The following is an 18,016-nucleotide window of genomic DNA, read 5'->3' as shown; positions in this document are numbered from 1 at the left end:
TTGAGTTATTCCAGAGGCTTCTTAAGGGGCTTTTTGTCAGAGCATTATCTATAGTGAATCTTTTGTTTTTGTTTTTTACATTGAGGTATAACGTATACAATAAAATGTGAAAACTTTAAACATCCATATCAGATTTTTACGTTTCAGTTCGCCCGTGTAACCAGTGCCCACATCAAGATCTAGAACAAACCCAGTGCCACAGAAGACTTGCCTGTGCCCCTTCTCAGTGAAGGCTGTCTTTCCTAGGACAGCCACAGGCCAGCCTACATCACCACACTGGTTAGTGTGCCTCATACAGGTGGAATCACACGTTATGCACTCCTACACTTTTTATAAGCCAACCTTATGCCTGAGAGAATATACAGGATATTTACGCATGTTGCTGTGATGGGCACTTGGGTTCTTTCCAGTTTTTGCCTATTATGAATTGAGGTGATTTGAACTTTGATGTACATGTCTTTTGGTGGGTAGATCTAAGAACTCGTTTTCTGTTGGGTGAATGGATGCACTGACCCACTTACCCTGCCTCTTCTCCAAACTTCCCACCCCTACTAGTTAAATAGCTTTAAGTAGATACTGCCACATAACTTTCCACATGATTTATTATTATTCTGACTTATAGTGCTGGCATTGCAAAATTTCGGACGTTCTGCATCCTCACTGGCACTTGGTACTATCCTTCGTTTTCATTTTGGTCATACTTCAGGTGTAGTATCTCATGAGTGTTTTGCATCTCTCTGATAGCTAATGATTTTGAGCATCTTTTAAAATGTTTATTGGTCATCTTCTGTGAAGGATTCTTTTCTTTTCTTTTTTTTTTTTTTTAGTAATGATTAGGTGTTGTTTATTCTGGATATGGATTCCTTGTTGGATATGTATTAGCACTACCTCTTCCCAGTCTGTGTGACTCTGCTTAAAGTTAAATAAAAATTGTTTTTTCAAGAAGTTTCACAATTTAAAAATTTTATACTTGCAAAACCAGTTTAAAAAAAAATTCCTATATGAGGTCTGTTTACATTCCCCAACTGTTACTACAGTATGGTTATAAAAATTAGGAAATCAGCATTGATTTACCAGTTTTCTTACTAATATTCATTTTCTGGTCCAGGATCTAGTCCAGGGTTACATATATGTTGCATTTAACCTTTGCTGTGTCCTTCGTTTCCTTTAATCTGAAACAGTTTATCACTTTCTCTATGTCCTTGACACTTTTGGGGAGTGGTGGCCCTTTACCTTAGGCCCTTAAACTTTGAGGTTTATCTAATATTTCCTTGTGGTAAAATTCATACTTTTGGATGCAGAATTGACATATGCTTCTAAGTACATTACATCAGGAAGCATACAATGTTGGTTTGTCCTGATACTGCTGCTGCTGCTAAGTCGCTTCAGTCGTGTCTGACTCTGTGCGATCCCATAAACGGCAGCCCACCAGGCTCCGCCGTCCCTGGGATTCTCCAGGCAAGAACACTGGAGTGGGTTGCCATTTCCTTCTCCAGTGCATGAAAGTGAAAAGTGAAAGTGAAGTCGCTCAGTCGTGGCCGACTCTTTGCAACCCCATGGACTGCAGCCTACCAGGCTCCTCCGTCCATGGGATTTTCCAGGCAAGAGTACTGGAGTGGGGTGCCATCACCTTCTCCTTGTCCTAATAGATGAAAAACACAATATTTATGTAATTTCAAAGTATCGTCCCATAACATATATTTATTAATTGTAATGGGAAATATAGAAAACCTTTCAGTGAAGTTAACTTTGATCAGTTATCTAAGGAGATGTCTGACAGGTTTCTTCACTGAAAGGTTTTCTATATTTCCCATTACAATTAATAAATATATGTTATAGGACAATACTTTGAAATTACATAAATATTGTGTTTCTCATACTTTTGCCTCTCAATTATGGCATGTATTAATGATTCTTGTTCAAAATAGTTATTATTGTTCAGTTCAGTTCAGTCGCTCAGTCGTGTTCGACTCTCTGTGACCCCATGAATCACAGCATGCCAGGCCTCCCTGACCACCTCCAACTCCCGGAGTTCACTCAAACTCATGTCCACAGAGTCGGTGATGCCATCCAGCCATCTCATTCTCTGTTGTCCCCTTCTCCTCCCGCCCCCAACCTTTCCCAGCATCAGAGTCTTTTCCAGTGAGTCAACTCGTTGCATGAGGTGGCCAAAGTATTGCAGTTTCAGCTGTAGCATCAGTCCTTCCAATGAACACCCAGGACTGATCTCCTTTAGAATGGACTGGTTGGATCTCCTTGCAGTCCAAGGGACTCTCAAGAGTCTTCTCCAACACCACAGTTCAAAAGCATCAATTCTTCAGCGATCAGCTTTCTTCACAGTCCAACTCTCACATCCATACATGACCACGGGAAAAACCATAGCCTTGACTGGACGGACCTTTGTTGGCAAAGTAATGTCTCTGCTTTTTAATATGCTATCTAGGTTGGTCATAACTTTCCTTCCAAGGAGTAAGCGTCTTTTAATTTCATGGCTGCAATCAGCATCTGCAGTGATTTTGGAGCCCCAAAAAATAAAGTCTGACACTGTTTCCACTGTTTTTCCATCTATTTCCCATGAAGTGATGGGACCAGATGGTGATTTAAAAATTTATCTTGTTCCTTCTATATTTATATATTTATAGAAGGAACAATGGAAATTCTACTGTATAGAATTCTGTTGTAAAGAAGAACCTCCCCTTCTATTGCTTGTAATTTATGTATCAGGATCAGTTTTTACTTTGTTGGTTATAATGGGTTACTGTTGTTATATACTGTGTCGCTCAAACTGCCCGTGTATGGCCATCAGGAGCCTTACTGTTCCCAAGTGTACCTTTTGATGTGTCCTCTGTTTTTTAGTATTTTCTCCTTTCTGACTCCACATTGTGTTCTAGGCTTATTTGTACTTTCTCTGCTCCAGCTTTGGAATAAACAGATTTATGTGTGACATGTGTTTTCATCACTCTTGAGTGTATACTTAAGAGTGGAGTTTCTAGGTTGTATGTGATTGTGTATTTAACTATTTGAGGAACTGCCAAACTATTTTCCAAGGTGAGCATGTAATTCTGTATTCCTATAGGGTCTACTTTCTTCACATTCTCACCAGTGCTTGTTATTACCTTTACTAAGCATTTTTAAAATTAAGGTATAGTTGATTTACAATATTATCTTAATTTGAGGTGTGTAACATAGTGATTCAGAATTTTTATAGGTTATTATAAAATATTGGCTATATCCCCTGTGCTGAATATTATATCCTTGTTTTATACGTAGTAGTTTGTATATGCCTTACTCCCCTGCCCTTGTCTTGCTGCTACCCGCTTTCCCGATCCCCACTGATAACCACTATTTTGTTCTCTATATCTTCATTTCAGTTTCGTTTTACTTCAGATATTTATACAATTGTTCTGATAGTTTTCATATTTCTTGCATTTCTCTTTATCTTCATATGTGAGTTTGTTTCTTTTTTGTTACATTCACTGGTTTGTTTTGTTTTTTAGACTCCATATATAAATGATAACATACAGTATTTATCTTTTCTCTGCCTGACTTATTTCACTAAGCATAGTACCCTCCAGGGCCATCTGTATTGTTGTAAATGGCAAACATTTTCTTTTTTTCTTTCTCTTTCTCTCTCTTTTCCTTCCCTTCCTCCCTTTCCTTTTTATAGCTGAGCAGCATTCCTCTGTGTGTGTGTGTGTGTGTGTGTGAGAGAGAGAGAGAGAGAGAGAGAGATCATCTTTATCCCTTTATCTGTTGGTGGACACAGTGTGCTTCCATGTCTTGGCTGTTGTAAAGAATGGTGCTTTGAACACTGAGGTGCCTGTATCATTTTGAATTAGTGTTTTCATTTTCTTTGGGTATATACCCACAGAGTGGAATTGCTGGATCATATGGTATAGTTTTTTTAGATACTTTATTTATTTATTTGGCTGTGTCAGGTCTTAGTTGCAGCATGTGGGGTTTTCATTGTGGTGCGTAGATTCTCTGGCTGTGGTGTGCTGGCTTCTGAGTGCACAGGCTCAGTAGTTGCAGGTGGACTTAGTTACTTCGTGCCATGTGGGGTCATAGTTCCCCAACCACGTCCCCTGCTTTACACGGCAGATTCTTAACCACTGGACCACCAGGAAAGTCCCTAGTTTCAGTTTTTTGAGGAACCTCCGTACTGTTTTCCACAGTAGTTACACCTCCCCACCAACAGTGAACAAGGGTTCTTTTTTCTTCATATCTTAGTTTCAGCATTTGTTATTTGCGGTGTTGTTGATTGTTACCATCTTTTTGATTATAGCCAAAGCATGAAGTGGTATCTCATTGTGGTTTTGAATTGCATTTCCTTGATTCCTATTAATGTTGAGCATCTTTCCTTGTGCTTATTATGCCTTCGTTTTGGAAAGATTTTTGTTGGCAATTCTAGGAACAGTTTTTCTTTCAGCACATTGAAGGTATCTTCCATTTTCTTTCTAATGAGAAGTCTATTGTCATTATTACCTTGGCTTTTCTGTACATAATGTGTTTTGTCCGCCTATAGCTTTCTTTAAAATTTTCTTTTTATTTACTAGTTTTCAGAAATTTGATTATCATATGCATTGTTATGGTTTTTCTTATGCCTCTTTTGCTTGGGATATGTTGAGGTTTTTAGGTTTGTGAGTTTATGATTATCATTAAATTTGTAAACTATTTGGCCAGTATTTCTTCAAATGCTTTTTCCTCCCCTTCTCCCTGTTTCCTTTCTTCTCCTTCTGTGATTCTTATTATGTGTGAGTCCTCTGATTAGTATTCTACTGCCGCTGCGGTTATTTTTTGTCCATTTTTTCCCCTCTGCTTCGTTTGATGGTTTCTGTTGCTCTGTCTTCATGTTCACTGATCTTTTCTGCAGTGCAGATCTTTTGTGCAGTTAGTTACATCCAGTGTGTATCATTTCAATTTAATTTTTGTAGATATTGTGCTTTTTATACCATAGTCCTGCCTGGGTAGTTTTTAATTTAATTTCTCATTGTCTTCATATTTACCTTTATATCCTTCAGAAAAATTTAAAAATATCTGTGACATTTATCTTAAGGTCCGCATCTGCTAATACCATCATCTCTGTCATTACTGGGTTTGTTTATGTTTGTTGACTTCTATCCTGATTTTGATGTTTTATTTTCCTGCTTCTGTGCATTCCTCTTTTTATTGGATTCTAGATGCTGGATTTTAAGTAGTCCTTTAATGAGTGTTGGACTTTGTTCTCACATTGGTTTTTGATTGTTTTGAGACTTTTTATTATATTTTCTTAAGATAGGTTCATAATATTTTTTTTGCTGTGGTGCTCCTTTAGCTCTTATACTAAGATGTGGCTTTGAGGATTCTTCCCCAAGTTCCCTTATGTTATTATATCTCTGTCTGTTCTAGCTGGTAGGGATGTGAACTATTCTGAGCTCTGTGTGAACCTGAGAATTGTTCACTGTGCTGCTCTTGGGTATTTTTTCCCCTGGCCTGTGGACACTGACCTTACTCGTGTTCAGTGTTGCTCAGCCTTATTCTTGAAGATACCTTCTGCTGATCTCCAGAGCCCTCTCTCTGTGCAGCTGCTTCCTTTCTAGTACACTGTCCTATAAATTCTAGCTGCTTTAGCCTTCTCAAAACTCTCATCTCAGTCTCTTTAATTTGGCACGACTGCCAGGTTCCTTTGGTTCCCCCTTCCTGTGCTGTGGCTTTGAAACCACTGTTAGGCAGTAAGCTGGGGCAGTTTCAGAGCTTAGTTCATTTGTTGTTCTTGCAGGGAACACAGTCCTGTGTGGTATATTGTCCACTGTTTGAAAACTGTTATTTCATATGTTTTGTCTGATTTCCTAGTTGATTGTGGCAGGAGAGCAGTTCTATAAATAGAAGGGGAAGCAAAATTCCCCAATTTAAATGAACTTAACTCTTATTATTTCTGTCAGTATTCCAGGGTACCTGCTCTTCTATGGAAATTTGTGACTGGGAATTATTTGCTTTCTTTTTTAATATGTTTAGAATAATCTTTTGGAGAACAGATCTGCTCTCCTACTCACTTGTTCCTGTTATCAACAGTAACTGTTTGCCTTAAAAGTATTTCATAATCTACTTTCTTTTAAGTATTAATTTTCATAGGTTCTTTTTCAGAATTCTGGTCATTGTTGCTGTATCTTCACATAATTCAGATAGATTTTTTTCTTAATTATTTACTGTTAACTATAGACTTCATTTGGATTTCACCAGTTTTCCCACTAATGTCCTTCTTCTTTTCCAGTAAAAATTTTCATTTACTTCTGAAAAGCGCCAATCAGGTATTTTGTATAATGACCCTCAATTCCATTTTAATGTTTTCTCGTGCTGTGAACTTTTTCTTTGTTCTTTTCTCTGTCAGTAGACATTAGGGTTCCTTCTACCTTCTGGTTTTTGTGAATAATGCTGCAGTGAACATGAGTCTGCAAATATCACTTTAGATCCTGCTTATAATCATTCTGGGTGAATACGCTGAAGTGATGTTTTTGGGTCACATGGTAACTTTATTTTTAATTTTCTTGAGGAATCTGCATAGTGGTTTCCATAGCAGTCGCGCCATTTTACATTCTACCAGGATCGCACCAGTTTCTCTATATCTTGGCCAACACTTACTGTTTTTTTTTTTTTTAATTTAGTTTTGGCTGCACTGGGACTTTGTTGGTGCTCGTGGGCCTTCTCCAGTTGCAGCGAGCAGAGGCTGCGCTGGAGTTGTTGTGCATGGGCGTCTCTCGTGGTATAGAAGGGGCTCTAGGGTGCTTGGGCATCAGTGGTTGTGGCACATGGCCTTAGTTGCCCCATGGCCTGTGGAATCTTCTACCAGAAGTCAAGCTTGTGTCCCCTGCATTGACAGGTGGATTCCTAACCAGTGGACTGCCGGGGAAGTCTTATTTTCTGTTTGTTTTTTCTTTTTTTTTATGGTGACCATTCAGTTGGGTGTGAGGTGATGCCTCATTGTGGTTTTGATTTGCATTTTCCTGATGATAGTTGATGTTGAGCATCTTTTCACATGTTTCTTGGCCATTTGTTTATCTTCTTTTGGAGAAATGTCTGTTGAGGTTCTTTGCTTTGATGTAGTCTTTTTTTTTTTCCTAATTTTGCTTTTGTTGCCTGTCCTTTGGGTGTCATATCTCAGAAATAATTGCCAAATGCAGTGTCACAAAGCTTCTTCTGTACATTTCCTTCTGTAAGTTTCATAGTTTTAGGCTTTAGGTCTGTAGTGCATTTTGAGTTAATTTTTGTATATAGTGTAAGGTAAGGGTCTTCGTTCCTTTGCGTATGGCTATCTGGTTTCCTCAGCATCGTTTATCAAAGAGACTGTCTTTTCCCCATTCTATGGTCTTGATACCCTTGTTTAAAGATTATTTGACTGTATATGGAAAGCTGTATATCTGGGCTCTGTGTTCTATTCCACTGGTGAATGTGTCTGTCTTTCTGCCAGTTCTGCACTATTTGGATTACTGTAGTTTTATATTTTGATATCAGGAATCATGCTATGGACTTTTGAGAAGAACACTATGGAGGCGAAGTGCTTTCCTCATTGTGTCATACTGAGGGCCTGAGCAATAGCAGCATGATTTATTCCTGGTGCTGTTTTACTAACCATGAATACACACATTGGTATTTATTTCTGTCATTTTTATTTCTGTATCTAGTAGGTAGATACTTATTAACAGTTTAGTTATATGTAAATTAAAAGCATTTCAAAAAGAACATTCTATGTTTTTCCGTGTTTTTGGATGTCTGTTTTATAAATAGTTAATTCAGAATAATGGTGGAGTTTACATTGGTGTCCTAACTTCCCTATACATAATATAATCTTGCATAAGATTTTAGATTAAACATATTCAGTCAGATTTACGTATTACAGTAAAATATATAGCTTCAGAAATAAAATAGATTTTAAGTGGAGGACGCATGCATTAAGTCTAGCAACTCTTTCTTATGAAAAAAGAAATAATATTTCATTTCATTGGAGAAGTAATATTTACGTAAACCTCTTCTTGCATTAGAGAGAGGGTCCTACAATTTTGAATCTTTCCTATACCTTCGAGCTTGAGGGAATCTGAATGTGTGTGTGTGTAAAATCCTCATTTCACCAAAAAGTCTTATCAGCTTTACCACTCCAATTTAAGCCAAAACTTTAAAATTCTTTGCTTTTGCAAAACTTTTCTTTAGTTGATTTGAATTGATCAAAATGTCTTAGCTTGCCACCAAAGCCTGTACTAATAATCCTTAGAAATTTTCTTTTTCTTTTTTTGTACTTACAAAGCTATTGGAAAATATAGATGTCTTGGGCTTTGTGAAATTTAAAATCCTGGCCAAGAGGAGGTGATCTGTGAAAATGGAGCTGTCTTCCAAGTTTAGTTGATGCATGTAAGAATTATTTTGGCCTAAGAGATACTAGGACTTTCTTTTCTATGTTTTTGCTATATAATATGTTTTAATTTTAAGTTTATTTCTTTATTCTGAAATATATTTTTGTCCAGGTAGGCAGTTAAAATGCAATAGTTAATAATACCAATAAATTTGAAAATAACTCCATGAACTCCCTATGGCTTTTTTATATTGTAATTACTGAGCCTGTGAGGTAATAGCAACAAGCAGTTTTTTTATCTATAGTATCCAGAAGTACAGCTGCATGTTTTTGTCCCCCAAGAAAGGCACAAATGTCTTATAAATGGATTAATTTAATATATTTAAATTTTGCTTAAAATATTTTTATTGTGCCATTATTTTGTTATATTTTTATTGCAGATATACAGTATTTCAGTTACCTTTTATTTATTTTTTGGCTGCACCACATGGCTTGCAGGATCTCAATTCCCTGCCCATGGATCAAATCCATGCCCTCAGCAGTGAAAGTGCAGGGTTCTAATTACAGAACCGCCCAGGAATTCCCTTTAGTTACCTTTTTGATAAATATGAAGTTGTAGATTATTTTAGTAACCTATACCAAATCTGGAAAGAGGCCTAGTAGTGCATTTCTTTAAATTCTCAGCTGAGTCTGTTATTATAGGCAAGCAAATTTGACCAATGATGCTCTAAGTAACCAGTAATGATTTAAATGGCTGTTTTGGGAAACTTCTCTACTTTAATCCAACATATTTAGTTTGAATGGGATATAAGAGCTGTATTTTAAAGACCGATGGGCAGGTATAAGTTAATATATCATTGCTAAATTATACTTCTCACCAGTAGTATTTCGGTGAGTCTCCCCTGTTGCCTTTTGTTCATTACTCTTTTAAAAGCGTCTCAGAGGTTAAAAAAAAAAGTGATTCTCTGGTTTAAAAGTTCAATCATATGAACTAACTGTAACAAGTATAAACTGCTGGTTAGTATAGGGTTCAGTTCAGTTCAGTCGCTCAGTCGTGTCCGACTCTCCGCGACCCCATGAATCACAGCACGCCAGGCCTCCCTGTCCATCACCAACTCCCGGAGTTCACTAAAACTCATGTCCACAGAGTGAGTCGGTGATGCCATCCAGCCATCTCATTCTCTGTCGTCCCCTTCTCCTCCTGCCCCCAACCTTTCCCAGCATCAGAGTCTTTTCCAGTGAGTCAACTCGTCGCGTGAGGTGGCCAAAGTATTGCAGTTTCAGCTTCAGCATCAGTCCCTTTATAGGGTTAGATCTCATCTAATATACATTTTTACCTTAAAGAAGTGTTTGGAAAAGAGAGAATAGTAATACGAGTTGGCATTCTCTGAGTGTGTGTTATTTATTATTAATAGCTTTTTTCTTGATTAAAGTTGTACTTTGGAAAAAATTCACATTTTTACCTTCATAATCCACAGATCACAGTTCTAGACTACCAGTAATCGTTATGCATTAACAATTAGAAGGGAGTCTGAACTCCAAACTTTTATTTCCTACTAGGCAGTTAGCATCTGTTTCCCACTTCAGAATGCCTGGGAAGTAATTGACCTAACTAAATACATACCTCTCTACATTTATGCCAGAGGAAATTATACTAGATACAGGTGAAATGATACTGGTGTTCCAGCAACTTTAGGAATGAAATATATAGGCTTTGTGGTATGATGTGAAACTAGTTATTTATAACAAAGATTCTTTGGGGAAATGCTTTTCACATTCCAAATAGACTGAGATAGGAGCATAACCTAGTTGTAAATCATGGGCTGCACTGTTGTAAATTTAATTCATTTCTGTTAGTAAAAATGTATCCCCCTCTTTCCCTAGATTGTTTTTGTAACCCTCACAGATTTTATTTGAGCATTGAAATTAGAGTAGGATAAATTTTTCTGTTAGCCTAAAAATTGATTGAAATTGTTTTTATTCCTTTTAGGAAATCTACCTTCTTCAATGTACTAACCAATAGTCAAGCTTCAGCAGAAAACTTCCCATTCTGCACCATTGATCCGAATGAGAGCAGAGTACCTGTGCCTGATGAAAGATTTGACTTTCTTTGCCAGTACCACAAACCAGCAAGGTAAGAAAAATCTTTATGCCATTGTTCATGTGGTAGCCCTTTATAGATTAAGTACATATATGTTAGTGATGTATTTAAAATCATGTGTTTTAATTTTTTTTCAAAATTAATTTGGAATTGTTATTTTGTAAGTGCTCAGTCACTCAGTGGTATCTGACTCTTTGCAACCCTATGAACTGTAGCCCGCCAGACTCCTCTGTCCATGAGATTCTCCAGGCAAGAACACTGGAGTGGCCATTATTTGGGGTGATTATTAAACTAATGTAGAGCCTGGAGAAGGGTAAGGAAGGATACATCCGTTGTTAACATTGCAGTTATTTTTTTCTGGGGAGTGTGAAGTAAAGGGAGTTGTTAGTCTGTATTATATTATTCCACTCATGTAAAAGTATACATGTATGTGTATTCATAGGAAAATATATGAACTGAAGATCACAAACTAATCGATGGTTATCTCTAAGGAATGCAATTTTTAGAATGGAATTTCATTTTTTATTTCTTGTATTTCTCTATGTTGTTTAAAGTTTTTATAACAGACATTTATTAGGCTGGTGCAACAGTAATTGCAGTTTCAGACCCTGAATTTTAAATCATAATTAGGTTCAGACATATCTTTATTAATCAAAATAGGAACCATTACAATCAACACATTTTTGCCAATGAGAAATAAGTTTGTTTATTCCTGTAGCATAAAAATCTGTACTTTGGGATTCAGCGAACTTGTGGAAAGCGTTTTCTGCATCCTGCTTGTTGTGGAAGCATTTTACCTGCAAAAAGTTGCTGAGATGGCTTGAAGAAGTGGTAGTTGGTTGGCAAGAGGTCAGGTGAATATGGCAGATAAGGCCAACCTTGTAGAACAATTCATTTAACTTTTGAAGCATTGGTTGTGCAACATTCGGTTGGGCATTGTCATGAAGAATTGGGCCCATTCAGTTGACCAATGCCCACTGCAGGCACTGGGAGAAGGCAGTGGCAACCCACTCCAGTACTCTTGCCTGGAAAATCCCATGGACGGAGGAGCCTGCTAGGCTGCAGTCCGTGGGGTCGCTAGGAGTCGGACACGACTGAGCAACTTCACTTTCACGCATTGGAGAAGGAAATGGCAACCCACTCCAGTGTTCTTGCCTGGAGAATCCCAGGGACGGGGGAGCCTGGTGGGCTGCCGTCTATGGGGTCGCACAAAGTTGGACATGACCGAAGCGACTTAGCAGCAGCAGCAGCAGTCATTGCAGTTTTCTGTGCATCTCATTGATTTGCTGAGCATACCTCTCAGGTGTAATGGTTTTTCTGAGATTCAGAAAGCTGTAGTGGATCAGACTGGCAGAAGACCACCAAACAGTGACCATGACCCTTTTCTTAGTTCAAGTTTGGCTTTAGGAAGAGCTTTGGAGCTTCTTCTTGGTCCAGCCACTGAGCTTGTCATTGCTGGTTGTTGTGTAAAATCCACTTTTCCTTGCTTGTCACAGTCTGATAGAGAAATGGTTCATTGTTGTTGTGTAGAATGAGAGAAGATGGCACTTCAGAACGATGTTTTTGATTTTCGGACAGTTCTTGAAGAACCCACTTATCAAACTTTTTCACCTTTCTAATTTGTTTCAAATGCTGAGTGACTGTAGAATGGTTGACGTTGAGTTCTTCGGCACCTTCTTGTGTAGTTGTAAGAAGATCAACTTTGATGATTGTTCTCAGTTGGCCGTTGTCACTTTCCGATGGCCGGCCACTGTGCTCCTCATCTTCAAGGCGCTCGTCTCCTTTGCAAAACTTCTTGTACCACCACTGCACTGTACATTCATTAGCAGTTTCTGGTCCAAATGCATTATTGATGTGAGTTGTCTCTGCTGCTTTATGGCCCATTTTGAACTCGAGTAAGAAAAACACTTGGATTTGTTTTTTGTCTCACATCATTTCTATAGTCTAAAATACATATAAAATAAACAGCAAGTAACAATTCATTAGCAAAAATCATAAAGCAAGAATTGCACATTAAAATGATGTATAGCATAACCACATTTAAGAATGTATTCCAATATCAATTGCAATTACAGTGCAAAACTGCAGTTACTTTTGCACCAATCTAAATAGTATATTTTTAATTAGGAAAAAAAGGTAATAGTTTTATTGTAGGAAATTCACTGTATGGAAATGTATAAAGAGAGGAATAAAATCACCTATACTTCTGTCTTGATATAATAAAAATAAGTACTTTGGAGGTAGAAAGTTCCATACTTTTGATATTTTTTTACTTGGGGTATTATTAATATTTTTCTAGAGTGAAAACACAGACTTAAATGATTTTTAATGTAATACTTATGCTTAATACTACACTATATGAATGTGCATACAGTTTATTTGCTATTTCCCTACTATTGAGATTTTGTTTGCATTTAGTTTTTCACTATTTTGAACATGGTGATAAATCCCAAGATTTCATGTCCAGTCCTGAACTCTGTTGAACTCCAGACATATATCTTAACTGCCTCCTTAACACTGACACTTAGATGACTAAACAGGTGCCTCTGACTTGACATGTCCAAAATGAACTTCTTGGTTTCACCCTGCTTGCCTGTGTCAATTTTGTGCTTCCTCAAGACATTTATAATTCAGTAAATACCACTTTTATTTCTCTAGTTGCTTAAGTTAAAGCCCAAGATTTATTCTGGATTCTTTTCTTTCCTCACCCCTACATCCATTCTGTCAGAAATTCCTGAGTTCTAACTATAAAATATATACCAAATTAATTTCCTTCTCTTACTTTCATCCTCTAGTTTTAGCATCTGTTGATTTTTGACTAATTATTACTGTGATGATTGTCACATGATGATTTTGTAATTTCATCATTTTTTTTTCACTTATTAGATGTCATTCTGCCTTAAGAAGATCTTTCTTGTTGTCATTTATTCATTCATGTATTTATTCCTATCACTGTGACTTACTTTGTTATAATCTGTTGCAATCATTGGATGTAGCTAAAATTATATCCCTCAAATTGACTCCTCAAGCTGACTTCTGTATCCTTTTTAAAAACATTTTGTTTTTAAATGATTTTAATTTTATATATAAGCTACAAAATTTTATGTAGAATGCTTGTATGGTTTCACTCAAATTTCTCTGAACTCTTGAAAACAAGCTGCAGACATGATGACACACTGCACTTTAATTCTTCAATTTTTATTTGCTAAATGTAGACCGTTATAATCAGGACATTGACAGTGATCTAAATTTCATACGATCTAAAAACATAAAGTAGTCTTAAAAATCATTGGTATGTGTATAAAAAAATTCTTGAATAAAGGCTCCATTTTTTGTTTTTTGATAAAAGGTATTAATGGTTTAAACCTTTATCATGGCCTTAAATCAAGAATCAGAATTAAACTCATTTCCATTAGAAAACTGAATCTCAGAACTATAGATTGACCTGTCTTGTTTCCTCATAAAAGGAAATGGAAGTCTAAGAAGGTGAAATGATTTGTCCAAGGTCACCCAGATAGTTAATGTCAACCAGGACTAGAGCTGAAGTCTTCTTATTTCAAATTCAGGGCCTTTCCACTCATATCTATGCTACTGTACTTTATATTTATCATATGGGTGATAGTTTTAGGTATAAGAAATTATGTAGATGAATTTGGCTGGACTTAACATACTGATTTGAAAATTGATTTATTGAGATAGTAACAGGTAGCATGGCAGAGAAGGCAGTGGCAACCCACTCCAGTATTCTTACCTGGAAAATCCCATGGACAGAGAAGCCTGGTAGGCTGCAGTCCATGGGGTTGCTATGAGTCAGACATGACTGAGCGACTTCACTTTTCACTTTCACACATTGGTGAAGGAAATGGCAACCCACTCCAGTGTTCTTGCCTGGAGAATCCCAGGGACGGGGGAGCCTGGTGGGCTTCCGTCTATGGGGTCACACAGAGTCGGACACGACTGAAGTGACTTAGCAGCAGCAGCAGCAGCATAGTATTTTAGTGTTGGTTTCAGCACCTCAGTTGTGTCAACAAGGACCTGGGTTTGTTCCACTCTCCATTTTACTTTCTTCATCAGCTGGGTCATAAGATTGCCTTCCCTTTTATTCATAGGCTGCCTCTTCAGTCTTGGAATTGTATACTTTGTCGTCCACGTTCAGAGTGAAGAAAGAGGGGTTTGCTTCTAGAAGCTCTGTCAGAACACTGATGAGCTTCTATTTAAGAATGCTCTTACCTTCTCTGGCAAACCTCTCCTTAAGTCTTTCTAGGCAAGTGGGGCAAAGCAGAGGTCCTGGAGTCATTGCTTGTGCCTAGGGGATGAGATTAAACTGCTTATTTAGGTCCAAGTACATGCCCCTTCTGGGGCTTCCCTGGCGGCTCAGACGGTAAAGCGTCTGCCTGCAATACAGAAGACCTGGCTTCCATCCCTGGGTCGGGAAGATCCCCTGGAGAAGGCAGTGGCAACCTACTCCAGTACTCTTGCCTGGAGAATCCCATGGACAGAGGAGCCTGGTAGGCTACAGTCCATGGGGTCGCAAAGAGTCGGACACGACTGAGTGATTTCACTTTCACTTTCATGTGCCCCTTCTAGAATTAGGTATAGAGCCAGCTTCTCCAAAGCTCTGGGCTGCACTGGGGAGGGATGGCTAGCCAAGTGACAGTCAATATAGCCCCCAAGGGAAGGGCAGAGGACACCACTGGTGAGGCAACCACAGTATCCACCGAAAACTGAGCCATATCTCATGTGTGTTTTCTGTGGATTTGCTGGTAAGAGCTATTAACTATTTCTATTTGTACAAAAAAATTTCTGGAACAGTTATTTTTAAAATACTCATTTTCCGTGTAGATAATAGAGAAGTATTTTGTGGAACTTTATGTTGTGTTTTATCATGTAATACTCTGAAAATTGACAAAGGATACGTATGAACGCCACACACCTGGGTCGTATGAGGTTGGAAGCGGCTTTACCTCCTTGTTCGTTAGCCTCCCTTCGCATGCTGGCTGGCTCTGACTGTTGCCTGACCCTGTCTCAATCTGCTGCAGTTGTTAACAGCTAGGCTGTGACTATTCTGTGAACTGGTTCACATCATTGCACTTCGGGGCTGTAAACCCAGATGGTGATTAACTGCAAGAGGGAGGGGACATCCGTATACCTATGGCTGGTTCACTGATATTTGGCAGAAAACAACAAAAATCTGTAAAGCAGTTATCCTTCAATTAAAATAAATTAATAAATAAAATGAAAATAAGAGATTAATAAAATCATTTATATTTAAATTAAAAAAATGCAAACCTAGTTATCCTTGTATTCCAGTTTCATTACTAGTAAGCTGAATGATCCTGTGTGCAGTAGATTTCTTAACCCCTCAAAGGCTCAATTTCCTCATCTGTAAAGTGGGTTTAATAAATAACGTCCACCGTATAGAGCTGTTTTGAACTTTGAAGTGATAATGCATGTCACTGGTCCACGTCACTTGGTCCAGTCCCCGGCACACAGTGTCAGTTGTCTGTTAGCTCATTTTGTGGTGGTCGCCTTGCCTTGCATCAGTGTGCTCTGAAACATTGCCCACTCTCTGCTTCTGTGTGTGTGTGCGTGTGCCAGTGGAGCAGTATGATGAGACTAATGATGTGAGTTCGTTTTCAGAGACATAATAAAAACATCTACTCTGTTTTAAAATGTTTTCCTTTCATTTTCCTAGTTAAAATCCTAATTTTTAAAAAGATTATTTCTTGCTTGCATTTTTTTATTCATTTGAGAGTCTAATAAACATTGTTCTAGAAAGGAAAAAGTTAATTTATGTAATGTGTTTGGAAAAGCCATTTGACTAATAAACAGGTTCTTACTACTATCTTATACTAAAGTCATCTTTTGTTTTTCAGCAAAATTCCCGCTTTTCTAAATGTAGTGGATATTGCTGGCCTTGTGAAAGGAGCTCACAATGGGCAAGGCCTGGGGAATGCCTTTTTATCTCATATTAGTGCCTGTGATGGAATCTTTCATTTAACACGTAAGTACAGTTGTTTATTTAGTTGATTGATTCCATTATGATTCATATTTTCTTTCCATTATTGTGAAAATAAAATAATAAATAACTAATAAAATAAGATTTGCTTAGTTTCACAGGGTGAATCGTGGTTTGTCTGTTAATTATGACTTAATGTGATTAGACATCATCTCCACATGAAAAGGCTTATTCCACAGTATATGCTGTGTTGTTGTCAGTTTCTAATTGAATTTTATCCCGTTTTGGATTAGACCCATTGAGAAGTGTTTCTATGCAGAAGTAATTTTGTTGATTATAAAAGGCATTTTGAAATTTTCTTAACTTGTGGAATTTTCCTTCATTTTTGCTTTCCATGTGTTCAATAGATAGAATTGATAAGGGAGGGGATTCCATTATTCCAGAGGAGAGAAAAGCATCCGGGTTATATATTAGAGATGAAAGGATTAAGGAGAAACTATCGATCAGCTAGTTGTTCATGAAGAGAGGGATATAAAGCAAAGAGAGAAAATAGGTGGAATTATGTATTGGTTTGCATTCTACAGAAGTGACCCACTTACATAGTAATCCTCTGAAAAAATAGAAAATTTTAGGTTAAGACTCAGGTCAACATTGTACTTTATAGTAATAATATTGTAATAAACAAATTAATGCAAATGAAGGAAATATAAATTAAAGGTGGGGTCTGATTTAGTGCTTTTCTTTGTTACTGGTCCTAAACATGTAACATAAGCAACTGAGAATGAGCATTTAGAAAGTTTTGCTTAGTAATTCATTTTTATTTTATTTCACAAAAGCTCATAACAGATTGTTTGAGAAGCACTGGTCTAGGTAGCTTTACTTGGATGAAGATATAAAGATACTTTATGGACGAGATTGTGATGTAGGCAAAGAATAAGATTGTATGTTTGTGAGTATGTCAGTCAGTCAGTCAGTCCAGTCACTCAGTCGTGTCCGACTGTCTGTGACCCCATGAATCACAGCACGCCAGGCCTCCCTGTCCATCGCTAACTCCCAGAGTTCACTCAGACTCACATCCATTGAGTCGGTGATGCCGTCCAGCCATCTCATTCTCTGTCGTCCCCTTCTCCTCCTGCTCCCAATCCTTCCCAGCATCAGAGTCTTTTCCAGTGAGTCAACTCTTCGCATGAAGTGGCCAAAGTATTGGAGTTTCAGCTTTAGCATCAGTCCTTCCAATGAACACCCAGGACTGATCTCCTTTACGATGGACTGGTTGGATTTCCTTGCGGTACAAGGGACTCTCAAGAGTCTTCTCCAACACCACAGTTCAAAAGCATCAATTCTTCGGCGATCAGCTTTCTTCACAGTTCAACTCTCACATCCGTACATGACCACTGGAAAAACCATAGCCTTGACTAGACGGACCTTTGTTGGCAAAGTTGTGTCTCTGCTTTTTAATATACTATCAAGGTTGGTCATAACTTTCCTTCCAAGGAGTAAGCGTCTTTTAATTTCATGGCTGCAATCAGCATCCGCAGTGATTTTGGAGCCATATGGAGGGGCTTTAAATCTTTAGACCACTCTATTTGACACATTATTTGTGGAGCACCTCTTTTTATTGTGCTAAGGGATATAA

The 18,016-nt window shown here is 37.7% G+C and overlaps 1 protein-coding gene and 1 pseudogene across 4 annotated transcripts in view; both read left to right on the top strand.

Annotated features, from left to right (window-relative positions):
* The window catches only part of OLA1 (Obg like ATPase 1), a 174,081-nt gene that overhangs the window by 10,630 nt on the left and 145,435 nt on the right, over nucleotides 1-18,016 (top strand). For all 3 annotated transcript variants that reach the window (XM_088830148.1, XM_088830154.1, XM_088830152.1), the window contains 2 exons: nucleotides 10,311-10,454; nucleotides 16,298-16,425. In XM_088830148.1, the coding sequence (XP_088686274.1) occupies nucleotides 10,311-10,454; nucleotides 16,298-16,425 (272 nt within the window). The remainder of the gene's footprint in view (nucleotides 1-10,310; nucleotides 10,455-16,297; nucleotides 16,426-18,016) is intronic.
* Nucleotides 16,319-18,016, top strand: part of LOC148778594 (ATP synthase F(0) complex subunit f, mitochondrial pseudogene) — a 63,765-nt pseudogene continuing 62,067 nt past the window's right edge. Inside the window, exon 1 of the transcript XR_016035804.1 lies at nucleotides 16,319-16,425. The product of XR_016035804.1 is annotated as an ATP synthase F(0) complex subunit f, mitochondrial pseudogene (transcript). The remainder of the gene's footprint in view (nucleotides 16,426-18,016) is intronic.

The sequence above is a fragment of the Moschus berezovskii genome, chromosome 2 (assembly GCF_049115385.1).
Source record: "Moschus berezovskii isolate FMDL1 chromosome 2, NW_MosBer_1.0, whole genome shotgun sequence".
Taxonomy (NCBI): Eukaryota; Metazoa; Chordata; class Mammalia; order Artiodactyla; family Moschidae; genus Moschus; species Moschus berezovskii.
This window is presented reverse-complemented; position numbering and strand designations above follow the sequence as displayed.